This window comes from Nicrophorus vespilloides, unplaced genomic scaffold (genome assembly GCF_001412225.1).
Source record: "Nicrophorus vespilloides isolate i.1.1-1 unplaced genomic scaffold, Nicve_v1.0, whole genome shotgun sequence".
NCBI classification, from domain to species: Eukaryota; Metazoa; Arthropoda; class Insecta; order Coleoptera; family Silphidae; genus Nicrophorus; species Nicrophorus vespilloides.
Window position 1 is genome coordinate 503,586 of NW_017100101.1, and position 27,502 is coordinate 531,087.

The 27,502-nt window shown below is 38.8% G+C and overlaps 7 protein-coding genes across 11 annotated transcripts; 4 read left to right on the forward strand and 3 right to left on the reverse strand.

The window, feature by feature from the left end:
• The first annotated feature begins 83 nt into the window (after positions 1-83).
• LOC108568088 (probable 28S ribosomal protein S26, mitochondrial) lies at positions 84-774 on the forward strand. The gene has a single exon (XM_017929002.1). The coding sequence runs from the start codon at positions 107-109 to the stop codon at positions 749-751; it is 645 nt and encodes a 214-aa protein (XP_017784491.1). The 5' UTR covers positions 84-106; the 3' UTR covers positions 752-774.
• LOC108567975 lies at positions 724-6,253 on the reverse strand. The gene is made up of 12 exons (XM_017928800.1): positions 6,096-6,253; positions 5,730-6,040; positions 5,491-5,680; positions 5,042-5,423; positions 4,816-4,980; positions 4,582-4,756; positions 3,614-4,149; positions 3,080-3,517; positions 2,835-3,023; positions 1,671-2,014; positions 1,281-1,497; positions 724-1,219 (listed from the first exon to the last, which is right to left on the reverse strand). Exons 1-12 carry the CDS (start codon positions 6,162-6,164, stop codon positions 777-779), a joined length of 3,459 nt encoding a protein of 1,152 aa, XP_017784289.1. The 5' UTR covers positions 6,165-6,253; the 3' UTR covers positions 724-776.
• LOC108568087 (WD repeat-containing protein 55 homolog) lies at positions 2,735-4,246 on the reverse strand. 2 transcript variants are annotated; one of them, XM_017929001.1, is made up of 4 exons: positions 4,130-4,246; positions 3,578-4,087; positions 3,080-3,517; positions 2,735-3,023 (listed from the first exon to the last, which is right to left on the reverse strand). In XM_017929001.1, exons 1-4 carry the CDS (start codon positions 4,140-4,142, stop codon positions 2,797-2,799), a joined length of 1,188 nt encoding a protein of 395 aa, XP_017784490.1. In that variant the 5' UTR covers positions 4,143-4,246; the 3' UTR covers positions 2,735-2,796. The 2 variants fall into 2 exon arrangements, with proteins under 2 accessions (XP_017784490.1, XP_017784489.1); XM_017929000.1 differs by having other exon boundaries at positions 3,578-4,246.
• Positions 6,254-6,662: 409 nt separating the features above from the next.
• LOC108568086 (programmed cell death protein 10) lies at positions 6,663-10,291 on the reverse strand. Of its 4 annotated transcripts, XM_017928997.1 has the most exons (7): positions 10,005-10,291; positions 9,830-9,940; positions 7,899-8,071; positions 7,657-7,834; positions 7,470-7,602; positions 7,244-7,408; positions 6,663-7,184 (listed from the first exon to the last, which is right to left on the reverse strand). In XM_017928997.1, exons 3-7 carry the CDS (start codon positions 7,968-7,970, stop codon positions 7,100-7,102), a joined length of 633 nt encoding a protein of 210 aa, XP_017784486.1. In that variant the 5' UTR covers positions 7,971-8,071; positions 9,830-9,940; positions 10,005-10,291; the 3' UTR covers positions 6,663-7,099. The 4 variants fall into 4 exon arrangements, with proteins under 4 accessions (XP_017784486.1, XP_017784487.1, XP_017784488.1 ...); XM_017928998.1 differs by having other exon boundaries at positions 9,862-10,291; XM_017928999.1 differs by having other exon boundaries at positions 9,853-10,291.
• On the forward strand, positions 8,500-12,611 carry LOC108568084 (endonuclease/exonuclease/phosphatase family domain-containing protein 1-like). Its single transcript, XM_017928995.1, has 4 exons — positions 8,500-9,182; positions 11,118-11,296; positions 11,360-11,784; positions 11,846-12,611. The coding sequence occupies exons 1-4, from the start codon at positions 8,664-8,666 to the stop codon at positions 12,325-12,327; spliced, it is 1,605 nt and encodes a 534-aa protein (XP_017784484.1). The 5' UTR covers positions 8,500-8,663; the 3' UTR covers positions 12,328-12,611.
• Positions 12,612-12,973: 362 nt separating this feature from the next.
• LOC108568072 (maestro heat-like repeat-containing protein family member 1) lies at positions 12,974-25,377 on the forward strand. Its single transcript, XM_017928979.1, has 10 exons — positions 12,974-13,248; positions 13,306-13,652; positions 13,719-13,908; positions 13,970-15,269; positions 21,484-23,019; positions 23,077-23,230; positions 23,288-23,937; positions 23,994-24,267; positions 24,330-24,464; positions 24,533-25,377. Exons 1-10 carry the CDS (start codon positions 13,206-13,208, stop codon positions 24,782-24,784), a joined length of 4,881 nt encoding a protein of 1,626 aa, XP_017784468.1. The 5' UTR covers positions 12,974-13,205; the 3' UTR covers positions 24,785-25,377.
• Positions 25,378-25,759: 382 nt separating this feature from the next.
• LOC108568080 lies at positions 25,760-27,407 on the forward strand. The gene is made up of 2 exons (XM_017928989.1): positions 25,760-25,949; positions 26,003-27,407. Exon 2 carries the CDS (start codon positions 26,092-26,094, stop codon positions 27,235-27,237), a length of 1,146 nt encoding a protein of 381 aa, XP_017784478.1. The 5' UTR covers positions 25,760-25,949; positions 26,003-26,091; the 3' UTR covers positions 27,238-27,407.
• Positions 27,408-27,502: the final 95 nt, after the last annotated feature.

Here is a 27,502-nt window from a genome sequence, read left to right on the forward strand (position 1 = left end):
TTTAAAAAATAATTAAAAATTTGACAACACATTTTTTGACATTGACAGTTCAAAATTACTAATATTATAAAATAAGGGTATTGGGTCTTTGAGGTTAGGTTATAGAATGTTACGAGTTTTAAATTGTTTGAAGGGGCTGCAACTGGGGGCCGAGGCTTTGAGCCCTAATCCTACCTTACAAACGGTGCGTTGGCGAAGGAAGCCCCGATGGATTCCAAAAGCCAGGTCGAAGTTGTTCAAAATTCCAGAGATCCCAAAAATTCCGAAGGAAGAGAACGATGAACTCGCAAGGCTATTCAACAATTATAGAACCCAAATGAAATCGATCCGGAGACATTTCACCTACAAGTACTGCACGCACATGCAGAAAACGGAGAATCTTAATCAGAAACTGGAAGAGGAAGCAGATTTGAGGAGATGCATCGAGTTGAATGATAAATGGAATGTTGAAGTTAAGAAAACTCGAGAAGCTAGGATTGCTGCTGACATTGAGAAGGAAGTAGAATTAGCTGAGGATAGAGTTTTGGAGAGGCAACGGATCAATGCTGAGAAACTTGAAGAAGCTGAGAAATTGGTTAGGGAGCAAAAGGCTGTGGCCCATACATTTATCACTAGTGAAAATATTGATGAGGCCATTGACAAAGCAATCAGCAATGAGGTAGATTACAACTTCTCCATTGACTTAGAAGGAAACAAGTACATGGGCAGAACAAAAAGTCCAGATGAAGAAAAAATAGCTGTTAAACAATAAATCAAATGTATTCTTAGTAAATAAACTAATTGAAAAGTGTTTTGAAGAAATCTTTTCTTTCCTCTGGATCAACCTCTGGTTCTTCCTGGCTCTTGACTGCAAACAGTTCTTTGTCTTGATATTCTTTGTTTATGAGATCCAGCTTCTTTTTCTTTTTCAAGTCCAAGTTTTGTGTGAAGAAGTTTGTCTTATGTTTAGCACTCTGGATTTCATTACGCAACTTCTGCTTTCTGAATTGATTCTCATACATTAAACGTTCATGTAGGTGGTTCCATTTGAAATGTGACAGATATTTCATGCTCCATATTTGGTCATAATGCTTTGATTTTTTGCGGTTGTCTACTTGGGTATTGTTCAATAATGTTGCAACCCTTTTGGCTACTGATTTTTTGTCAAACTCGATCCAACCCTCTTTATATTTTCTGGAACCTTTCATATGCTTCCATTTGATCTCCCCAGTTTTTGAATCTGCAATGAAACAATCAATTTAAGACATATTTTATTTATAAAGTAATAGAAAATAACATACCTTTATTGTCTAATACTAAATAAACCCTTCCAAGTTTACCAAACTGTTGGAAGTATTCCCTTATTAAAAGGACGTTCATGTGCGATGGTATTTGCGATAAATATATAATTCCCTTTTTCGGTTTCTTCTTCACCAAATCTTTCGATGATCCCGGCTGCGGTTCTTCCATTACTTCTGGCATTTTAAACAAACTATATATTTTACTTTTATTAAAGTACTAATGAAACAACATGTTACTGAGGTTATGTTTAGTATTTATATTTTTTGACATTTTGAAAAAAAAACACGTGTTATTATTGTGGTACTAACTTAGGTCATTAACAAGTTAAGTTGGCAAACAATTCAAATTTAAACTGAATCAATTTTGTGCGTCTTTAAATGATGCATTACGGAGTCTTCGGAATTATTGAAGTACAAATTGCAGATATCGCATTTCCAGAACTTTACAATGAAGAAAGAGCCCTCGCTGACTGTATTCCCGCCACCAAATATATCTTCAAGATGAACTTTGTAAAGGTGACTCTTCATGTGGTAACTCAAGTAGACATGACTAAAAATCATCTTACAAATTTCGCAAGTAACTTTGAAGTGAATGGGATTGACTTTGATGCCATTATGATGGGTAGCCTTATGATACTTCATCTCGTGATTGCACTTCAATCTGATCTTGCAACTATTGCAACTGACACTCATGCAATTGTCCTTCAACTCTATGTTGATATTGCGGAGGACTTCTGTTGGAAGCGTTGAAATTATCATGGGCAATCTATTCTGGAGGTTATTGGTATTGTGGATGAGCCGCATGTGTTTTCTGAGTTGTGATAACGTTAAGTATTGCTTGTAGCATATCTTACACACAATCTGCAATCGCTTCTTATTCAGCTTTACTTTAGACTTAGGCGGTTTAGATTTAACATCGGTTTTTACCGCAGCCAGTAACTGTTTCCTATCTTCATCGTTATCCAAGTTGATGATTTTCAATTTTTTTAACCCTTGACATTTCGTTTGATTCTCCAACGGGTTAACCGCAACGTCGTTGTTTGTTTTTGTAGTAGGAGGCAGAATGGAATTAAATTTAGTTTGACTAGTATAGTTATTGGTCATTTCCTTGACTGTTTCCATCATTGACAGGCATTTTTTCTTAAAGTCAAACGACATGTAAACATTGGCTAAGCAATGTTCACAAATCACGGCGTCTTCCAGAAAATTGTCATCCTTCATGAAATTATTCTTATATATTTTATCTTAATCATTCACATGCAACTTACCAATTCCGGTTGACAAAGACGAAGTTTTTGCTTTATACTTGGTGCACCGTAATTAATATTGTAATATTGCGCGGATTCCTTCCCCAAACACAATCTACAGACAAACATTTTCCAAGTGTCACTTAGAAGTTTGAATTATGCTTTTTTTTTGAATAGATGTCAACAACAAAAAAATATGAAGCCTATTGTCACTATTTGATATGTCAAAAATGATATAATTATATGGGAACAATAAAAAATACAATAATTTAACTTAAATCACTAAAGAAATCAGCGACATTCTGACGTTTGGACGACGGCAGATTCATCTCCGACTCTTTCCGCTTAGTGTTCTTCTTGTCGACCTTCTCAAAGTCCTCGAAATATTGAATGTTCCAAAATTTGATGTCATTGAAATGCCCACTAGATGCAATGAATTTTCCGTTATTGCAGATATCAACGCTCTCTATAACCAAATCATGTTGACCGACGATACCTTAAAAATAATAATTAGTAATTGAAAATAATACATAATAAAATTAATTGGACTACCTAAATGTCGATGTGGGAATAGATGTGTAGCTCTTAAAACGCCATCGTCGCAAGCTGTGACAACGATATTTTCAGTGATCGGGATTAAAGCGTTGATGTTCGTATCAGTCGTTGGGAACATATCGCTATGCAGACCAAATTCGTTCCAATTAAACAAAAGTAGCTTGCCCCTCGAAGTACTTGCGAGCAATTTAGTTTCTTGTTTAAACAAACCAAGAGCAGTCAAATCCTCTTCATATTCTTCAGATTGCACAAAGAACTGTCTCTCTGCCAAGTCTATTGTGGTTAAAGTGCCATCAGCACTGGAGCAAAGCATATATTTCTTTTCATCATGAGTTACAATGTCTGTAATGGTATCTTCATTCTTTTTGAGCTTGAATATGTGCTTAAGATTATTCTCCCTTTGATCCCATAATTTTATAACACCTTCATCATCACCTAAAATCAAGAATTAATAATTATTTATAATTAATTGAATGTTAAGAATAATTTAATTACCAGTAGCAAACAAATTTTCATCAATGACTCTAACACAATTAATCGGGTTCTCATGTGCTTTCTCATAAACTCTAACCATTTGCTCAGTCTCAACGTCAGAGATCACAACACATTTGTCTTTTGATGCTGAAAGCAAATACTTTCCATCTCCACTGAAACTTATATCCCTGCAAGCCTTAGCGTGAAGCTCCAAAGTAGATTCCAATTTATTTTCCTCATTTCCATATCTGTATACAAGAACATCTCCTGTTATCAAGGCTGCTGCTATCAAATCCTCATTTGGATGAAACGAAATCTTGACAATATGGTCTTCACATTTTATCATTGGAGGATGATCCCTCTTCTTTGTGTGTTCCTTCTTGATAGCCTTTATCAATTCATCTTCCTCTTCCTCACCATGATCATACTGTGTTACCATAGTATCAATCTCGCTCTGAGACACATCTGATCCAGAGTCAGAATCCGAATCGGAATCACTCATACTGACATCGCTGCTACTGGACACATCCTCGTCGCCGCTATCCTCGCTCGCTGTCATATCCAGACCCTTCTTCATATTTCCCATATTCTTCCTTGGAACACTCAGTTTAACACAATAACAATGCGTTCGGAGAGGTTATGGTATGGAGTATTATGAACTTTGAAAGTGTGGTTAAGAATGTCGATTTCCATCAGCTGTCAGAACTTGACATCAAACAAATTTTTAAAAAATATGGCGCGAATTTACAAACTGTCATCTCTTATGATAATTGGACATAAAGATGTTTACTTGTAATTACAAAAAAACATTTCATAAACATATATAAAATCTAAAGTTTACATTTACCAATGAAATATTTTTTTCTTCAATTTAAAAGGAATGGAATTAATGCAAGTAAAAACATTTGTAACTTTCAATAATTTTACTAGAAATCGTGTAGATTAAATTACTTAAAACATATAGGATAAAACAATGTTATTTTTTTTTAAATAAAATCGACACATGCGTTTATTTCTTTTTAAAAAAATCCATGAGGGTCTTTTGGTTTGCAGGCTGTTGCTTCTTCAATTTAACGGCTGGCTTTATCGGACTGATCTTTTTTGGCAATGAAGTTTCTTTTTTAGTTTGAGGATTCTTTTGCTCCTTCTCTTCTTCGCTACTATCGGATGCGCTCACTGTAACCCATTCCTTCTTGGTAACTGTAAATATAAATAATTAAAGTGATATTAACGCGACAGCAGGATTTGCAACAAATTACTCATGTATCCATCTTCGTCCATGAAGTTTTTCTCAACTTGTTTCCGCCTTTTATTCTTTGGTTTCGAGGTTTCTTTGGACACATTAATGGAAAACGTCTCCTCGTTGTCCGATAATACAATATCTTCATCGTCGTCCTCCCTCTTTTCTTCATCAGCGAACATATCTGCAAATAAAAAATCGTAAAGTCAAACATTTTCCAATTATCAGACATTTGATTAAATCACCATCACTGTCGGAATCGTTTCTCTGCACGATTCGCTTTCGCTTTTTCTTAGGTCTCTCCGTACTGGAATCATTCTTCCTTTTCGAAGTCTTAGGTTTTGACTTCTCTTCAACTTTTTGCCGTTTGTTCCTTGCCTCAATCTTCTGCGCCTCTTCGTCCGTATCACTATCAAAGAAAGTATCCGTCTTGCGCTTCGCCGTTTCCTCCTTCTCCACCTCTACAACATCTGTCTTCTTTTCTTCCTCTTCCTTATCCACCTCTATAACTTCCTCTTCAGGTTTTACTTTAGGTTTAGTTTCCGTCTTGATGACAGGACCTTTTGTGAAGAAACTAGCTAAGCCGCCTTTTTTGGCTTTATTTGTTACTTCATTTTTAGGAGAGATCTTATCCAAGAAAAAAAAAAATATATTTTATAGTTTACAGTAAAATAAATTTAATAGTTAGTATTACCTTAATTGTTGTTGATTTTTTGGGTGAAACCTTTTCAATTTTAATCTTAGGCTCAGATGTGTCCACTTTGACTTTACCAAACAAATGGGAAGCTTTAGTTTTATCAACTGGAGCTGCCCTCTGTGTCTCTGGCACCACAAATTTTACTCTGACATTCCTCTTAATACAGTTTCTTCCTGCTATTAAAAACCTAAAAGAACAGAATATAATAATGCTTAACTTCCTATATGTCAACTAACTTTGTGTCTTTATTGATGTCAAGGTTGTCAACCATAGATATGACATTAAGATCAACTTCATTTGCCTTCTGCACACTGTAAATTAATTCTGATACAAGTGGATCAAAAAGATTCTTCTTCACTTCAAGTTCCTGTTCCCTGGCCAAGCATACTGTAATATTTCCTGTTTCCTTGAGGACTCCTGACAAGATCCAACTTGTTGACAAATCATTTGGTTTCAGAGATCTGTGGTCTTTCACAAATGATGTTAACAGCTCTCTGGCCCTTTGAGGCCCAACTTTTAGTTCTCTACTGAGCCATGCAAATGTTATCTGAAAGAAATAAACAATAAGAAGAGTATTTTTCATTGATACAAAAATATCTTACTATTTTGTCCTCGTCGAAAATAAAGTCGTTTAACTTTTGCAGATATAAATCTTCCTCGTCACTGCCCATAGTTGTTATTTATTTATGCTTATTAGCAAATAAAATGTAACTACCCTAAACACGACAAGCGGGAAAATTGAGGAAAATTTTGACTTGATTAACTGAGGTTATGTTAAATGTCAAAAAAATATAAGACTTGTTATTGCTTGTTACATGTCTTTATTTCTTTTAAATTAGTTTAAATACATTTTAACAAAGAAACAAATACAATTGATGGAAGATCATTATTATATCATTTAGAATAAATAACATAAACAAAATAAGATAGTGGAGTTGCCTATAGTAACCCAATTTTCGTATTAATTATTGAATGTTCTGATTGGAACATAAATATGTTTATTAACGTTAACATTAGAATCTAACGAGTATTTAAAATAATAATTAACCATTGGGTCGTTCTACCCAAATTAAAATAAGTAATGTAATATAGTTTTTAAGAAGATTTATTTAATTTGAAACAAAAAAGTTCACATTTTCATAATAGTTTTTTTTTAATATATACCTTTTTCATATATATATTATAATTTGGCATTTTAAAGAAAATCTATGTTAGATATAATCTCTCACATTATATAGCTCTCTCTGTTTCGTTGAAAAATAAATTCATTCAATATATTCCAACATATTTTATACATCTATACAATTTAAACTTTTCCCCACTTCATTCATTGCTGCACGTTTTAAATCCTAATAATACTCGACAAACAAAGAAAAAAAATACAGGTAGAGTAAACCTAGTATGAATGAATGAATTGCATAAGAAATGGAATCTTTAAGCGATACAAAACAAACAAAATTTTATCGAATTTAGAATCAAATGAAAATAATTAAAAAATAAAAGTTGTAAAACCTTATACCGACAACACACTTATTATACATTTTTTTATATATATATATTATTAGAAATTAATACTTAATTTAGTCCTAGGCCCTGAATGCTTATCTCACTCGCACTTGCTCTTCACAGTCGATATTATCATATTGGTTTGATGGATTAAATAAAGAGCGCTTACGAATACGGAATTTGCGCTGAAAATCATAAAATGTTAACATTTCAATTGTTATTACAATATTTGAAATTATCTTACTGTCCTTCCTTGAAATACTCTTTCAGAGTGTTACTGAATCTCTTCGAGTATTTCACAAATTCCCTTTTGCGTTGATCAAGAGCTTGCTTTCCAGTTGGACCTGGTATGAATCCATTCACTTCATTCACTGCATCCAACAGTTTCTTGATGGCACTAGCAATTTCCCTGAAGCAATATTAAATTATTAATAACCTAAGTTTTCTTGAAAGCATTATGAGACACATACTTAATTATTTCCAAGAATGTTTTTCTATCTGTGATTTCGTCAGGAATTCGACTGAGGATTTTCTTGAGTGTAGCAGACTTTTTATTCAGTTCTTGAAAAGCGTCCTCGGAACGATTTAAACGATATTCAACCACTGTAAATGAATCTTAGTTATTATGGCTTTTGTTTTTTTATTAATTTGAGTTACCGTCAGAATCATTGAGGGCCCCTTGCAGTCTCAGGATGCTTTCATTCATGTTCACATTGAGCTCACCACGACGCAAGATGCCCACAACTAGATCATAGGTTAGTCCAGGGAAGGAGCTTTCTGCTTTCGACAGGGCAGCTCTGAGTGTTTGTGAGGCTGATACATCACGTCTCTCCAACTGTTTGAATTTTTAATTGAATTTAGACACAAGTAGTTTTTAATGGTTTACTATGCTAACTCACCTGCGATAGGATTGGGCGTATTAGCACTGGTAAAATTAACGTTGTTACTGGCGTCTCGTCACCCATTGTCATATTTCCTGTTTCGTCTGAATTACCTACACGATATCTGGGGGGCTTACGAAGGGGGGAACCGTTCTCCGATGTCTCAATGGATGTGTTTTGTTTCGTTACGTCTGTCACCAAAAACCAAATGTCACAACAACTGCGCGAGAGAGACGAAAAACATATAAAATCTGACGGACGTGATTCATAGACATACGTCAAAATTGGTGGAGGCGGTCGATGCGATTGGTCGGATCGGTCACGTGGCCGATAATAATGTGAATATTGATAACAAATTTGTTTATTTGAACTTGAACATTATTGTTTATATTGTTTTATTTATATCTTTCAATATGATCTTCGGGTTTGTTGTTTTAGAAATTGGAATTGGTTAATTTGTTTTTGCCAAGATCGTCAATAGAAAATTCTGAAAAGTTACTAACAATTATCACGTGACCGATAAGTGCGATGATTTTTCGTAATGATATAATTGTCGACTGAACACCCCCCACCATCGGGAAACGATAACAAAAAAAATCAAGGTTGAGCGTGTTCAATTGCTTCGTGTGTACTTTTTTTTCGGGTGTATAGAATGGTAGTCAGTTGACGGTTGACGACGGCGGCGGTGTCTCACGAAATGCACTGAAAGTTTGGGGCGCTAGGAGCGCGGTGTACAGGCAAATGTTTATTCCGATTTGTTTGTAAACAACAACTGGTGACTAGATGTTAGTGAAGATGGGACAGACGAGCAGCTTTCCGAAGAGCCGTAGGCGATCCCTGCGCTCGCCCTTTCTCTTCAGGAGGTCCAGCAAAGCGAACCTCAGCCACACGTTCAGCCTCCCAGAGGAATGCTCCAAAATCGAACAGCTCAACGTGAACTTTGCCTCAGAGGAGGAACTGATGACGCTACCTGGGATCAACAGGGAAATTGCCAAAGGGATCATCAGGCATCGCCAGCAAATAGGAAGGTTCAGGAAGATAGAAGACTTGGCCTTGGTCCCTGGGATCGGGGCTGAGAATCTGGATAGGATAAAGGCTGAGGTGTGTGTCAGGAGCAATAACAGTAACAGCAACTCCAGGGCACAGAGTGTGGACAGTTTGAAGTGTGAAACTAGAATACAGTCAAAACTTATCAACCTGAACAAGGCCAGTGTTTTTGATCTGCAGGAGACCCTTGGTATCACTCAGGAGATGGCTGCAAACATTGTCTGTTACAGAACAAAGAAGGGTGACTTTAAAAAGGTATTTTCTTTCATAACTATTGAGTCCAATATTTGAATGTATAGTGAAATCAAGTTTTTATTTGTCTCAATTCAAGTTTGTTAATTTACGAATGATTAATTGTCATGGATTTAAGTAATAATATAATACTTAAGAAACGTTTTCACTAAACAACATAAGTGTTGTCATGGTTTTTCCAAAACTTTGATTTAATAACCTTGATGGAATTTTAAAAAATAACATAATTTGAAGTGTTATTGTAATTATAATTGTAACTTTTAACACATTTCAATAGTTCTAATGATATTTAAAAAAAAAATGAATTTAATTTTAATTAGAACAGTTCTTTATTTAATTTCAATTACAGGACTTTGTTGAAAGAATGTTATCGCGTTTTTTGCTGCAACGGTTAATCTATTTTCTTTTGTATTCATTATGCAGTTTCCATTTGATTAGGTAACTAAGAAAAACAATGTACAGCTATTGCTTGATTCTAATTATGCTACATATATGTAGTTTCTTGCAAGAAGTGAATCAATACTAATTTTTATTGGGTCGCTAGTGTGTCGAGGGTCGTGTTTTTAAAATTGCTTTGATGCACTAAAAGTTTGGGAAATCTTGGATTATTATGAGAATTAATTATTTTTGATATGATTTAAATTGCTTACCAATACCGATAAAAGAAATATACCATATTTACTTGTTGTATCTTAAGTAATCGAGTTCCGTTGCATTCCGTTGCGCGTTCGTTCGGTCGATGGATGTGCAAGTGACGTTTTCTAAAAAAAAAATTTCTATTTTTGTTATGTAATGTTATGCGGCCGGACTAATTGTGCTTTGGACCTTTGCACCTCTGAATGGGCGAACTATTACAAGGTTAATGGCGTTTTTCTTATCAGCGCATTTAAATGCACGCGCGGTGCTGCGAGTACAACCACCATTATCGTACAGACTGTAATCGTTTCCTTGGTACAAAATTTGAATTGTCCGCACTTGCCTTGCACCTCATTCGTTTATTGAAGATATATCCTCCAATCCAATATCGTATTATGATTATGTTCCCTGTTTCTAAAAAAATCCGATCCCGAACAAACATAAAGCCTTATCGACGTGCCCATCCATATCCACAATATATTATCTCGAGTGTACGGATTAATAAAGAACGCAGATTTGGTTTTCAAGATTAGATAAGATGACTCCGGCTTGTAGAATGGTATTATAATGATGTATGGAATTGAATGGCTGTAGTCATTTCAAATGTACATTCGCTGCTTATTAATATAATAGATAAGATGCGTAGCGATAAGTTGGCTGCGAAACTTTTGTCTGGTCCTCAGACTTGGCAAGGAGAAAGATGGAAATACTCGCACGCCCATCGCAATTTTACAATAGTTCTATTTATATAAATATATATATATATATAGGAGAAGAAAGCAGGTGCAAAACATTTTTATTAAACACCTGTTGAAAAACAACCTTCGACGTCATGTTGTGTGCGAATTAATTTCTCGTTTGCTTCAATCAATTGTCATCGATTAAATAATCAATTGCTGGGCTGCATTCAAACGAATCTTTATTTAAACTTTTGCAAATTTTGCATTTAATTAAATATAATAAAGGTGAAATTCTGATCTAAATTTTATTGTATGAAAACAATTGATTATTTATTACACATTTATGATAGGCAATAAAACTATGCCTTCCAAGAAAGCAATCTCATAGTTAAAGTATATTATTATGTAGTTTGTTATCACAATTTGAAAATGACACACCTAACTATGAAAAACAGGTTGAATGAGATAATAGATGTCTAATCTCTAATAAAAATAAACTCAATTTAATCTGGAATAGGAAGCAAATGCAATAAATGAAAAAATGAAATAAAATTAATATAAAATTAAATCAATTAATTAATGCTTTCACTGAATATGATTGTTTTATGTTTATTGTTCGTAGATTGAGGACTTGCTGAAGGTGAAGTCCATAAGTGCTATGAGATATACGAACATGTGCCAACACCTGACCATTGAAGATGAGTCGGGGGATTCAAATTTATCTAGAACAACGAGCGCTTCAGAAGTACGCACAAACGGGTCAGTTCTCGCCAATGGTACGAGTACTCCTACAAAGCACAGGTATATAAATAGATTAGCGTTTGTAGCGTGTTATACAATTGTGATACTATGGTTTGAATTCAGGAAAACGTCGAGTGCGCCGGTGAAGCTGCACGTGGCGAACGGATTACCATCGCCATCATCGCTGGGCGATATATTTGATTTGTTATCCGCTTACTCGCACAGACCGATACCTGAAGAGGACTTTAGGTTCAAGAGGAACGGGAAAGATGCCATCAGAGTTGCGACGTGGAATCTGGACGGGTTCAGCTTTGAGAAGGCGCAAAACATGGGCGTCCGGGAGGTGGTCTGCAGGACAATCCTCGAGAATAGATGGTCGATTGTGTGCTTCCAGGACGTCCTCGAAGAGGAAGCACTTCAGTTGATAGTGGACGAGCTGAACTTTCCACGTCTGAGAAAGGTGACGGAGTTCAGGGCGAACAGCCGGGAGTGGCAGTGCTCGGTCCTCGATTCGCACCTTGCTTTCATCTACGACACACAAAGCGGAAGTAAGTTTTTCTTCGATCTGCTAAGCCTTCTGCTAAACCATATCAACATTTGTATTTGCAGGTATCGGCGTGGACATGATCACGTTAAAACAGGAAACTTTAGAGGAGTACAGGGCGGCCTTGGCCGAGTTCACCGTTGGATTGGTGAGATTGCAGATTCTGAACGTCGAGTTGCACGAGAAGGTCCCCGTTGAGATGATCGAGGAGAAACTTAAGGAGCTCAAGGATCCCAATCAATTAGTAGTGTTGGGTGACTTCACCAATCTAGTGTGTGGCGACCAGAGGCGGGAGATAGGCAATCTTCAAGCCGTCCTGCCCGTCCAATCGAACACCAGTTCTAACAATGTGAAGACCAAGTATTCGGATAACATATTAGTGTCCGGAAATGTTAAGAGTTTGTTGACAGGGAGTTGGAGTGTCGTTCGGCAGGGCCTCACGCATCTGGCCATACCCAATGGGTGGAGCTGGGGCGGTACCGTCTCACCTCACTGTCCAATCTGGACCGAGCTCTATGTGGCCCCGCCTTCCGAGAATGGTTTCTGATGTCTGTGTTACTTCTCCATTATAATTTCTTTCCTCATCATCCTTTCCAGTTACCTCCAGCGATGAATTGCTTCTCTATTCATCTATTACAAATCGAACAAAATGCAAGCTAAATTATATCGGTGGGAACAAATGACAGGCGATCGTGGTCCGATTTTTATCAATGATTGTGATAATTATGTACTAAATTTTTATTTAATGATGTATATAATAATAGTATATATATTTTATGGTGTTGATTAAAATGCAAAAAGGACAGAAAATAATAGGTATATATATATATTTTGTTATTTCAGAGAATTTGGATTTAGTGAAAAAATGTTATCTACTATTAAAAACTTACTTCTAGAAATAAAATTGTTTTATTTTTATTAACCGTTAATTAGAATTTGCTCTTTTGCAAAAAAAAAAAGTATCATATTTATTTAAATACTAGAGCATAAATCTAAAATTGCAATTTATATGTTTAATAAGTTGCCTATAATTATTTTGCTAACAATTAGTTTCTGTGCTATTGGAAAGATGGATTATTTGTTCATTTTATCCTTTATCCAAAATAAATATAAATAATTAAAAAGTGTTCAATTTCACTTCAAGGTCTGATCGAGGTAAATCTGCAATTCCAATAGGATATGATCAGCTGATCCTATTTGACGTTTTACAACATTTTGACGTTCCGTATATGTTTACTTGAAATGTTTTGATTTACGATTCGTCATCATTTGATAAGGTTTCAAACAAGCTCATTGTACTGGCATCGGTAGTAAAATATACGCATTTATAATTTGCGATAATATCTTTTGGGCGGAATGTTTTCTATTTAGTCGAATTGTTCAACTGTTATTATTTTAGCTACTCGCAATTGGAACGGACCAACAATGAATGGGAACATCAAGACGTCGGCAGATACCCAGATACAAAGTGAGCCACGAAATTGCTTGAATTCAGTTCCATTGTTTCAATCTGCTTCGTTTACAGTTGCTCTGGGCAGTTTGCTGGAGACAGTGGTTGATAAGTATGAATTTGTTTCGGACACCATCAGTACATCATTGAGGAAGATAGCCAAACAGCATCCGAATGATGTTCTCAAGGCCTGCAGCACCTTCGGAAGGTTGAAGGATGTTGACTTGGATCACCTTGGAGTGGTCCTGCTGATTATGGAGGATGTATGCAGGGAACATATTGTGTCTATTGATGGGGACACAATCATGATACTGATTGAGCTCTGCTTGGACCTAATGACTGACAATGTGAATCATGAGCCTAAAGTGCAGATGCCAGCTTCTGGAGTGTTGGTAGCACTAGGAACCAAACACTGCATCCAAGTAAATTATTTAAGAACATATGATGAATGAATGCTATTATGTAATTATTTTATTTTGTTTTTATAGGTAGTTGATGGTTTGATGGGCAAGCTAAGTGCAGGAGTTGTGCCCCATTATACAGTTCCTCATACCTTAGGGTCTTTAGCAAGTGCAAATGCTTTTGGTGTAGTTCCATACATAAAGAATATTTTGGGAATACTATTGCCATTACTTGCTGGCCTGAAGCAAGACGTGGTTAAACAATCATTCGCCTATGGTATTTATGCTCGATTTCCGAAATTCGACAAGAAGATTGACTAATCCTAAGTAATTTATAGTATTAGGAAAATTTTGCGAAGCCATTTTGGAGTACACCACGAATCCGGAGCAGGCACCAGATCCCACGATCTCCATTGTTGATTTCCAAACGGAAATGTCCATGGCGTACGATGTCCTCTTCTCAATTTGGTTGCACGCCAGGGAGGTGAAATTGGTGGAGACGGTACTCTATGCTTTGGGCGCAATGTTCAGCATTCTAAGTGAAGAGAAGGTCCGACAGCACACGAGTAAATGCATCCAAGTGCTTTTGGCGCAGTACAGGAAACACAAGGAGGCGCAGGCGATAACAAAGTGCCTGGGTTCTGTGATTTTCATCTCCTCCCGTCACGACGGTACTTTATTGGAACCTCAAGTTGGCGTAATACTGCAAGCCCTTAGCGACTTGGTTTGCATTGCTCCCGATTACGCTCAACCAGAGCTGTTGAGAACGCATTCAGAGGTTCTCAGATGCTACGAGTGTCTCTGCACTCACTACACCGATCATACATTGGATCACATCTTGGCTCAGATGAAGAATAATGCCGAGAAGGATCGTATCAGGGGCTTGGTAGTTTTGACGCACCTTACGAACACAGCCAACGGCACCATAAAGAATAGACTAAAAAATGTACTTACAGCATTGGAGAACATGCTGAACGAGACCAATATGCGCGTGAAGAAGACGATAATGAAAGCCATTGTCGCGATTGCTTACAAAGGTCTCTTAAACAACGCAGAGGTATCCGCGGAAAAGTTTCTCAAGTTTATAGTATCTCTCTGCTGCAAGCAGCATATATACTCTCCGACGGATCAGCAAGAGATCACGGAGACCAAGCAGGTGGCCGATAACACTTTGTACATGCTGAGTACCTCTGTGAAAGAACTGGAATGCGTTCTGTGGGATTTGTTGCTTAAATGCCTACTGGCTGCCGAATACTCGGATGCTTGCGTGGTTTTGTTGCGCTGCCTCACTCATCTTGCCTCTCGAAAAGTTAGCGGAGGTCAGAGCAGCGATGCCGCGTTCGTACGTTGTCTAGCATTGCTGGCACGTCCATTAGATAATTTCAGAGGTAACTTTATTATAAACTTCCTGAGGAATGTCAAGCTATTGGATTCGGAACCTTTCAATGTGATCTGGGAGTCACGTCTCCCGCATCTGCTGAAGTATCTCGAGCAAAACTACGATTCGTTCAATGTAAAGGAATGGGAAGATCTCCTGTTTGATTTTCTTACCACGTTATTAGAGGCAGCCAACGACATCAAGTTCGAGGAATCGCTTGTGACCTGCATTAAGGACCAATTACCGCTTTATGTGAACAGGTAAGTGCATACAATTAGACTAGTTGAAAAAAAAAACGATTTATTTATTGTTGGGATTCCGTAAAAAATACTTAGATATAATTATAAATTATTGAATTATGTTGACATGGAGACTTAAAAATTCAAATTTTTGTAAATGGAATTGTAAATGCTTGTTTCCTTTTCCGCCCTGTGTTTGGCCTCGTTGTGGATAATGCGCCTTGATGCCGGAAAGAAGGCCATCAAATGCTCCCAATCGTTTTTAACCAGTGAAGCTATTGTGCATACGGATGTTGCCTTGTAGGAGAAGAGATGCGATGCTAAATGGTAGACTCCTTGCGCCATTCCGAAGTTATTGCCTTTGCTGTAGATCCGTATGTGGTTATCTGAATATTCGGAAGTTTCGCTGAGGCTGACTACAGTGCCCGAGTGCACCCAATACATGGTGGCATTAATGGTTCCTCTGCGAACGATGAAATCGCCGACATTGTATATCTCGAACTTTAGCAAAGGGATTAGCTGACGTTGAAAATCTTCGTGACATAGCGCGAAAGCGCTGTGCTCGCCTAACAAATATCCGAAAATGTAACCCATAATACATTCCTTCAAATAGTAGGGTAACATTTCAAGAGTTTTGGCCTGTTTGGTTCCGTGCGAATGTTTCCACACCAGTTCGGCGTAGTCTTCGACCCGTTCGTGTAAGTTAGCCGATATCTGGGAGTTCTCAAAGTAACCGTACAGCCTATCCAACAAGGATATATAAATCCACATCACGTGCCGTGCAGAGAGCATCAGCGAAATCATTACAGCGATGAATATTGCGACGAACATCATCCAGAATGCCGATAAGCATATGATCAGCACCACGTACGCCGTATCAACAGGATAGTACAGGATCTGAGAGTTTTGCGTGAATGCACAAGTTATCACGTCGAACCACTTCAAGAACAAGTGGAATTTGTAACTGGAACTTTTCTCGTGCAGTGTTTTTGCATCAATGTGCTCGCTCATGTTAAGATTTGTATAATGGGCGGGAATCAAAAGGGCAGCCGTCCAAAAAACCATCATTAGTAAGGTAAGGAACATCACCGAAATTATTTTAACTATGATGATGCGGATGTTCCATCGCTGGTTCAGGCTATATAAGGTGGGAACAGAATAGACCAAACGTAGCATAACGTTGGAACGTAAACATAAAAATGCTATGAAGAAATTCGATTGAACCTTGCTGTAACTATAAGCCAGTATATAAAAAGGTATACCCGCAAAGATGCTCAACCAGAACTCCATTCTCCTAATCCAATACGATCTAATGGTTCTCAGGTCCATAATAATCCCTCTTTCCGTATTCAATGACAAGAAGAAATTTAGAGCGAGCGATGCTGTGTAAAGGATATCGCAGATGATGTTGATAATAAGAAACGCCAGTGAGAATTCGGAGATTGCGATTTGATAGAGGTAAATAATCTGGGGGACGTATGTTCCAAAGAAGAGGAGCATCATAACAATGGCGTAGTTGAGTTTGCTGTGACACGACAGTACGTATTTGCTTTTCACATTGACCGATGTTATATATTCGAAATTTGAATATCCCGGCACGTGATTTGAATGGATCTTCTTGAGTTTCTCAAACTCTCGTTTCGTGCTTGGAAAGTACTGCAAGACTTTGTAAAATTCTGTCGTCTTTACTGAGATGAGTTCTACTATTCCTCTTGCTACTATGCTGCCGCACATCCGGTTGTACGTAACGCAGCATAGATTACCAATAATGCTGCCTGGCTTTAGCGAGCACAAAACTAAACCATCTGGTGCTACAAGTTCTACGACACCAGAATACACAAAGTAAGTCTCGTCCAGGATATCGTTCCGACTATAAACGTATCCATCCTTAATAATGATATGGTATTTACTGTTGATCAAAATATTCCGAAAGAATGGCGTAAAATCTGTTGCTTCAATCAGGCATACGCTGAGCAGCGCTTTTCCGTAACGCTCGAACAGATAATCTCTTTTAAGAGTCACTGCGAAGGTCTTCAAAGTGTCGTGCAGACTGTACTTCAAAAGCACGGCGCAACTCTTTAGGTAAATATCCACGTACTCTATTAAAGCCGGTTGAACATTGTTGGTCATCATGATCTTATTTAAACCTCTTTTGCATTCATCCCAATAAATCAGGTTAACGTTCTCGAACATGTAATGGCGGAACACGTTAGCAGACAATATTGCGTTCCAATAAAAACCTATTATGCATATAACACATACAAACAGCATGGTGTAATTGTTGGGGATGGTATAGCCCTGGAAGCCGATAGTAGAAATGCAGCTCATGAGTAAGTAGTACGAGTAGAAGTGAATACCAAAGGGGGTCATCTTGGTTTGCAGTTTGTTCATTCGGAAGATGCTCGTTTCTGAGCAATTCATTGGTTCCATTAGGTAGTTGGGATTTGTAAAGTCCACAAAGCAGTTTATTGATACGTAGAGACTGCTGAGGATGTTCAGGATCACAATGAAAATTGGCAAAACGGCGAATATATACATTTTGGAGATTGATTCGACCGCGTTCGTGTACTTGAACATGATCAGTCCGAAATATCGATGCAGTTGAAATGCATGGTTCAAGGTGAGGATAACGTATCTGTTCATTGTTACGATGAAATGAGTTGGGAAGACTCCGATCAGATCGATTACGAAAGATTTACTTAAGTAATTCAGGGCAGTTAAAATTGGATGAGTTATAAGGATGCCCCTCTCGTCGAAGTAGCATATGTGCATCCGAACGTAAATATCCATTACAGCTGATATGTCCAGCAGCCACAGCAACATAGTAATTGGATGGCTTCGAGGCAGAAATATTACCATCGTCGTCGGGTAGATGATTGATGAGAGGATGGCGCACAAGCATCGAAAGTTCTCCCAGATCATGAAAAATCTACCCTGCGGAAGGAGTGTTACGCGCATTAGCAATCTAAAGAGAATTCCGAACTTGGTGGTGCGGAAAACCTTGCTGAAGTTCTCGTCATTCTTATGAAACACGAACGAACCATTGCTGTTGTCCAGGACAGGTTTAGCGAATTGAGAGTAATTGAAGCTGTGCAATCGATGTTCTAAAATCTTCTTACGTAAATTACTTGAAGTAAATTCAACTCCGTGCGTGTACTTTAACAAGATCCTCCTCATAGTTGTGTAATCGATTTTGATCATTTCACAATGGCTTATAGTGTAGACGGTACTCCTCATCGGCAAATTCAAAACGATTTCCATATCGTTAAAAGCTAATTTCCTTCTCAGCACTTCCAATTTCATACTCACACCGTTCAACCGCTGGCAGCAACCCGCAGCCAAAATCACGACTTCCTGCAAAAATGTTTACATTAAGTTTGTAAAATACCATCTACGAGCAGTATATTATTACTACCTTCAATATATCTCCGATGTGGAAGAGCGTCACGGTGGGACCGACGGTGTATACGTAGCCACCGTTCCGCAGGATGTCCAAGATTACGTATTTCGGTAGTCCTGAGAAGATTGGTAAATCGATAAGCCAATCTGAATAATGGTGATGGAACATGTGACCGACAAGAGGTCGTGGTAAGCTGCGGCACATGTAGCCGACATTATAAAAGTTGAGGCCATTTGATATGGTCGCATCGGTGCGAACCAATACTTCCAGTCGATTATTAAGTGCTGTGGACATAGACTTGGAGGCCACAAGTACCTGAGATGTTTTAGCTCTCATGGTGGTTCTGTAGAGTTCGGAGAAGGCGAATCCGGAGAAGATGTAGCCGTAGATCACGGTGAACATGACGCAAATGAAGATGCAATTGACCGAGTCCAAGAACATGTAACTATCTAGAGAGGCGTATCCGGGCACCCAGAGCGATACTCCGGTCACTATTTGAGTGGCATAAAAGATAAGCTTGTACAGTTCCACGATATCGCACGTTCCCAAACATTGGACGGTGAAGTAGAGGCAGGCCAGGAAATAGGATATGTAAAACATGATGAAGATGACGCTGGTGATTCGCACCACAATCAGATTACTATTATAGCGGCTTTGCCAGTAATTCAACAGATTGAAGACTCTCGCCAATTTCAAAATCTTTGGTATGTAAAGGGTATCTTCGTCAAGGTCCCAGAAGATGGTCGGACAAAGTTCGAACGGTATGCAGGAGATTATGTCCAAGATGAACATGGGTCTCTGCAATTTGAGCGCAATTATATTTCCCGTATTTGTGACCATCGAGTGCTTCAGTTGAATTGCAGTTCGACATTGCACCACCAAATCCAACAACCAAGTGATGGTGTACCCGTAAATAGAGCTGTAGAATGCGGCCGTCCTTAGTTTGTAGACCAACGTTAGATACGGGATATGTATTCCGGCGGCAAGTGCTTGCACACAGATCAGCAGCTCCCAAAATAGGACTAATCCCGTGTTGGGCTTGAGCATGTAGGGAAACTTGGTCTTAATGAATAAAGTGTCACTATCGATGCGTGCCCTTTCGGCCAATGCATATAGACACAAGTAGTTTGCGCTGAACAGAAGCGACTGGAATGTGGTATGGTTAATCTTGTCCTGCGTGTAAATATTCTGCACGGCGTGTTTCTTGGCGCTTTCGAAATCCTTTTCGCCCATAATTTTGTGTAGCGTAAAGTTTATCCATATGGTACTCAAGCACTGCCTTAGAAGATCATTGTCTTTGTAATTGACCACCAATTTGATTTTGTTCATCTCTTTTGCCGTCCTGTATCTTTTATTTATCCGTTCGTAGAGTTTCCGATATTGAGCAGGAAATTTACGTGTAATATCCAAAAAGTACTTTCTCTCCAACACTTGCAGCACACATGTGGTTAAGCAGCGTACGCTGTACGTTGAATTGTAAGAGAGTATAATCGAAGCTTCTCCAATGCACGACCCATCGCTCAGGCTGATCAGTGGTGTATCGCCATCTTCTTCTGAGATAATCTGCACTATACCGCTAAACACGTAGACCATCTTATCTTTTATCTCGTCCTTGTGGAAAACGTACTGTCCGCTAATATAGACCTGTTGCTTCATGATGCACGTGAGATCCCTCAGGAAGGATATATCAATGGATCGAAGAAGTTTGGAATGTCGAAAAGCGCTCAGGAAGACGTCCATCTGTATCTCGCTCTTGTAGGATTCCGGCAAAATATCTTCAAATTGGTCGAACGGATATTCAACTTTCGTTTCAGCCATATAACCGGCGTATCCTTTGCAAATACTCCACTTTTTGTAAAAGAACAAGTCGACTTTGTTCAGCATCTGCTGGTCTAATTGTAAATAGACGAGGTATTTCTTTATGGCTTGGTATTTGTAGCTGAAGTTATTTTTGTGCACAGCAGATACGAAGAATATGTACGTTATGAAGGCCATGTAAAGATAATAGATAAATACGTAAATCCAGATACGTGTTAACACCATGATACTTTTCTGTACTATGTTTTCCATCTTGTGTTTACTGTAGCCCCACATCATACTGTCGCACAACACATTGACGTAATAAAGTAGAAAAGTGCTCGGTTCCTGTATATTCGCGCACAGTCCAACCGATAAATAGCACGTGTAAAAGGTGAATATGAATGTGTTCAGCAGCACTAAGTAGATTAAAAGGTACAGCGCTTGGACGCAATTGATGAACACCGAACAGCGAATCGTTTTATTGATCTTGTTGAATAAGTAACAAATGTGGACAATCTTCAGCACGCGGTTCAATTGGTACATATCGTTATCCATTTGAAGAGTGCTCTCCAAGATCCATTCCATTGGGAAAATGGACAGGACATTGGTAGACATCAGGGCCAAGTACATTTTCTTGAAATGTCCGTTTTGCAATCTGTGCTGGATCAGCCTCAAAATTGTGTCAATCAGCCAGCACACATCGGAAGCGTAAAAGAATTCTGAGGTTTTCTTGTGGTGCGTGAACTTTGTCGCGATTATTGCATCTTTGAGCGCGGTCTGCATGCTGTAGAATCCCGTGATCAAAATGATGTAATACCATACGCGCTCTGAAGTCAAACTGCAGATCTTCATTAGCCAATCGGTCGGCTCGTCGTAGTCTTCCAGATAGGTGTGAACAACCTCCTCCAAATACGTGCATCGTTTAGTAATACGAAAGTTTTTTTTATTTTTTCTTGTCATATTTTGCCGTTGTTGATTTTATACCACGTGTCAAATAATGAGCAACTTTGATTAAATATAATAATTTTGTTTCAGACCTGCTGAGCTTGATGGTGGTCTGCGCAACGCCGAAAAGAGTTTAGTGCTCAAGTGTCTTGCCATAATCTGTTGCCAATTGAAATCGAAGGAGGTCATCGAACAGGTGCTCAATGTAATTCTGCAGAGCGTCAAACCGAACGACATGAACGAGCTACAGGCCTGCGCCGAGGCTATCGGCATTTGCTCCCGTTCGCACCTTCAGATAGTCTTCGATAAACTGTATGCCATCCGCAAAGATATTCTACTTAAGAAGAGTAGCAAGTTTTTCAGCTTTGGTTTCATGAAGGACCAGAAGGGCGATGCGGAAATTGAGCGTGTTAGATATGTTATATTGGCGAGTTACGCAGAGATCTGCAACGAGGCGCCCGCTGATGCGTTGCTGCGCGTAGTTCAAACCGAGATATTGGATTTTGTGTTGCACGAGTTGCACAATTGCAAAGAATTCACCATAAGAAGAGTATGCCTTAGAGCCGTAGGATGCGTTGCCGACGCTCTGCATCCAAACAGGAACAAGTTGCACATTCAAATCCAGGACAGAGATAAAGTGCTACAGCTGGTGTCTGCACAACTGCAGTTGCACAATGGCCCCGAGTATATCGAGTTGTTCCCGGTGGTGATACCTGTCTTGACATCCTTAGTTCGACTACCAAATGTACTGGAATCTCAGAATCGCCTTAAACTGCTCAAGCTGTGTTTCGATAATGTCTTCAATGCTTCGGCCATTTACTGTAAGCTGGGTAACAGCACTCACGGCGATGTCAAGTTGGCACCGCACGTGTTCACTAGCTTCTCGAAAGTTAATTTATTAGTACAAGAACTGCTGGTCCAAAGTATATCTCCTGCTACACTGGATGAGGTCTTCATGCTCCTTGAGCAATGGCTTGGTAGGAAGAAGCTGGAGCAGAGACTTCCGGCATTGGAAGCTCTACGCACCGCGTTGCAAACATATTTGGATAATATGAAGTTCGCTTACGAAGGGCCGAGTACTTTCGGACAAACCGGCATCATCTTGGCACGTGTAGTTCCCCGATGCACCGATCCCAATAAGAATACGCGAAAAGTGGCCGTGGAGTGCGTGTGCTTGATGCTTTGCATTTCAGGCAGGTACGAAGGCCACATGAGGGATAACGATAAAGTATTGAGCAATTCCCTGCTTCACGTTCAAGAGCAAATCGATACGGAAGACCCTAAGCTTCTATTCAATTTAATCACAGAGCTAGCTACCATCATCGGTAATAATATACCTAAATACCAATTGGGACACTTCGTAGATACGTTGCTCGAAGGATTATTGGACGTCGAGGCTTCCAGCTCTAATGGATCTAGTGTTGTCCTGAATACAGTGATCAAGTTGAAGGGAGCCGATATTCAGCCATTCGTCGGGGAACTTCTGGAAAAGCTCCTATCCACTCTGGATAAGATCACCTGCTCGAGGACGAGGTCCACAGCATTGGCGACGGTGTTGAGTTTCGCCAATCACCACATCAAAGCGGTCGTCGGTATTATTTTGCAACAACCTCTTCCTTACGAGCAGTGAGTCCTCCCCATCGATCGGCATTGCAATTAATTTCTATCAAATATAACTTTCAGATCAACCTGCAGCTGTTGGGCTATCCTCTCCACCGATAATGCTCTTACTGTAGAAATTCTGTATCAGCTGAAGAAAATACTGAAATCTTGCGTATTCTATGAAGAGCAGAAAAACGCAGATAAGTTGAGGATTGCCACGTTGAAACCTTTGCAGGTATGTGTGTTGATATAGTTGCAATAGATAGTTCTTAACAGTTTTATACTTTTATAGGCTATTTGTGCATTGCATGAATTATTTAAGAGCAAGGAAATCCACGAGTTATGCAAGCAACAGTTTTCGGAATTGTTTTCGTTGATGTTCATTGCTTTGGCTTCGTATGTGGACACTGCTGCTCCAGTATATTCCAGTGCTGAGAAGAAGGCATCAGCGGTTCCGAACCGAAGCGCTTACAAGATGACGCCTTTTAAGATTTGCGTGGATGCCTTCAAGCTCTTTCTGCAGAATGCCGAAAGCAAACGGGCCGCCGCGAATTTAATTAACTGCTCAGACAGCTTGAATTCATTCATGACTCTGGTACCGGAATTGACGGAGAGCGTGTGCTCGGATTACCCACAATCTTTGGCATATTTGGTATCTTGTTTAGGACCATACCTGCGCTCCGACACCGACGCTCAAAGAACTGCAGTCGTTGCCTTCTTCGCTTTCCTCCTGAAACACAGGCTCAACAATCAAGCGGTATTAATAGAGAACGTTTTGGAGATGCTCTTGGAAGTGCACAACGATCCTTGTTGCGATGTCCGTAAGTTCAGCCTGCGCGGATTGGGACATGCTGCGGAGTTCCTCAACCCAGACCTCACCCAGATGCATTCCACGGAAATCTTGAATGCACTTATGCAAGGCTTGGATTATAGTAACACCAGGTATACTAATTTGATCTGAAAGTATGATGGTTATATATTTTAATTATTGACTTCAGCGAGTCCGAAGTTGCCTTGGAGTCTATGTTGAGCTTCTCGAAGTTGATTCAGGTGGTATCAAGGAATCAGCTAGGACAGTGCCACGTAACTGCAGCAGTCAGAATAAAACCTCTGCTGCAGAATGAGCAAGCATTGGTTCGAGAGGCGTCTATTCTTCTTTTTGGTGATTTGGCTTCATCGTTGGGACCTGATGACGCTTTCAAAGAGCAAATTTTTGGAAACATTGTTGCATTTTTGCTGCACCTCAGCGACATCGATGATAACGTTATCAAGGTACGAGTACATTTCTTGAACTAATCTATGTGAAAGCTATATTCCACATGGATTTTTTTTAGGCGTGCAAGAAAACATTGAGGAAGTTGGGTCCGTTCCTTGATTGCCCGAAAGTCAACTCCATGATCCAGGAGCACCTTCTCGACGATGCCAATTTGCATTTCCCGCAGTTTTGCACGGATTTAATTAAAGCTATGGTAAGCGAAATTTTTGTTGAGTTTATTTCTTTTATCAACGTATAATATGATGTTTATTTTCGTTGCAGAGCGAGGCTTTGCAAGAGTATTTTCCGCAGTTCATAATGACTAGTCTGTCATTCTTCAAGAGTTCTTGGGTGAATATCCGAGCGAACGGCGCTCTAATTTCCGGTCTGCTCTACGCCCAGACGTTACCGGAGTTCCGGTCGTCTGTTTCCCTGGATGCCCTCAGTTATCGGCTGTTGCAGCTACTTAAAGACGGTGAACCCGAGGTCAGGTCCAGAGCCGCAGAGTCTCTGGCCTACGTCTTCACCACATAAAATAACTATTTACGGGATTTATAAAAATATATTTAATGCCATTATCTTAAAAGCTTGAAAGATAACATCAAGCTTTGCAAAAACATTGATTGTATGCGGCTGTTGTTATTTTTTTAAAAGAATACATGTTATGAATGAGGAAAAATGCACGTCGATTTGACAAGGCTAGTAACTGGCAACAAGAAACGTCGACGTGTCGAGGAAGAGGACAATTTATTGCTTGAGAGCAGCAGACATATTGTTATATTGAAGTATTCGTTTATTTTTAATTTGTATTTTAATTTTTATTAAATATTCTTAGATACCAAATTGAATATGAAATTCGTTATTTACATTGTGATTGATTTTTCGCCTATGATTTTAGAAACAGTTTTGGTGTAACTAGTATGTAAGATATTTTTTATACATTATTGTTAGTCTATTAGTCGTTATCCATCTAAACCGATAACAACAAAAAAATGCTTCGTGATAGGTCAAAAGAATAATTATGATAATTTTCGACTGTTATTAAAGTTTTCGGACCTGCGATTGCCTAATATTATGGGCTTATATGATGTATGCAGTATAAGTGTAATTAAACAACTATGAATTAACTCTGTTTTTTTTTTTGGTTTTATTTATCTTCTATTCAATCCTTTTAGTATATGAAAATTACATTTTAATCTTGATTTCAAAATTAATAATTTTTTTGGTCAGTTACTGACAGCATAAATTGAAAATTTAAAACGTAGTATTTGACAAAAACCTGTTTTTCCTTGTAAATCCTTGCCCTTACGTTATTAATTCGAATATTTTATTTTTTAATATACCAACTTGCAATTGTGGTAGAATGGTTAACAATGGCTATTTATTATTGCGCATCTTTGACGTTTGCAAACAGTTTCAAAGCTTCTGTAAAAATAAGGTGGCTCTGTGGGGCCACCCCCTAGCCCGTGGGCCCCGGGCATTAGCGCGATTGACCGACGCTAGCGACGCCACTGTCATTCGCACTAGTGTTTGGGTGCATGAATGGATTGTTTTCTGATACCATTGTTGCTCTATAGTGCCCTAGGTCAGAGAAGATGTTAGGTTAGGTGAAGTTGCCCTAGGTTTTTATTTTTTAAAATACATACAAACAATTTGGTAATTTCGCTATTTTCATATCCACTCTGTAGGTCAAGTGGCGGTAGGTTTTTTTGTAAATACTTAGAAACAATTTGATAATATGGATATTTTCAGATCTGTTTGAGAAATCTTATTAATATTCACGGATTAACTTATGCGCATGCGCCACCCCTTAAAAAACTAGTGTTTTGGGTCCGGGTGTTATGATGTCCGGATTAAAGAAGTTTCGTTTCAGCGGTACCCGATGTCAACTGTGTTACGATAAAAGAAGAGATTTGAAGCGATGTTCCCAATGCCAGGTAATGCCGTACTGCTGCAAGGAACATCAACAGGCCGATTGGCCTTACCACAAGAAGGTGTGCAAGTATCTGCAGCAGGCTCTCGAGAAAGCTGTCAGTGCTAGAGATATTAAGGGTTATCGGGCGCTGCTGCAATTCTCGGTGAAGATGTCCAAAGGATCTCTAGACGAATACGAGCAATCGCTCATTAGGCGATTGCCATGCTGCGATGTTTGCAACGATCACAAGAATCTGATCTACTGCCAAGGATGCTTTTGCGCCGCCTACTGTTCACATGCACACAGAGACAGCGACCGCGAGAGCCATGCACCGTACTGTGCAGATCTAAAGATCTGGTGCGAGATCGACGAGATGGGCAAAAAAAAGATGCCGCACATAATATACAAAGATATGAATGGGTACGCTCGAAACATCAACGAAGTGTTCCCAACTTGTTCCGACCGAATCTCTGAAGTGCTTAGCAAGCATCTGGCCTCTCCGTTCGCTACTATCATGCACGGCCTTCGAGCCGTCGGCTGTAAAACCAAGCATCTAATTATTCACATCGTTGGAGCGGATACCTACGAGATGGTATTCGACTGGCGAATGCTCACCGCTCTCTTGGGCCATCGCTTCCCCAAGACCCACACCTACGAGATCTATTTGATCGGTCCCAATATGACATGCGACAACATTGTAGCAAGAGTTAGTAATCTTACGGCGTACCGTGTCATAGGCTTGTACCATGACATGATCAAAGAGTTACCGGAACCACATCTGGTCGTGGCTTTTAACTGTGGAATCCATTCGAGTCCCGAAACATGGCAGAAGAGTATTCCTGCCCTCCTGAATAAACCCTTCATACTCACCGGTTACCTAGACGAAGAAACAATCGCGGATAAGAATATATTGATGAAGCATCGTGACGGAGATTACGTTGACATCATCTACGATTGCGTTAAGAATCCCTTTGCCTCGCCATTGGCATACAAAAATTGGGAACTTTGCGAATCCAAGGTTTATTATGTTAACAACTACATTTTCATGAGCAAACCCAAAATCAACATATAAACTATGTACATATTCTATATTATTTATATATTCATACTTATATGATATTGCATAAATTATAAAGATGGAAACAAAATATGTAATTGCTTTGTAAGTATATTAGTAGTTAAGCTTAACCTTGTGTACTCATTTTTTTTTTACTTTCTGTTTATAAAAATTATGTTATGTTCTGACTATTTTTTTGACTCAAACCATTAATGGTCGAGGAAAGGAAAATTACGTCAAGGACATTTAATATTTGTAATAGAAGAGATGTTGAACTTAA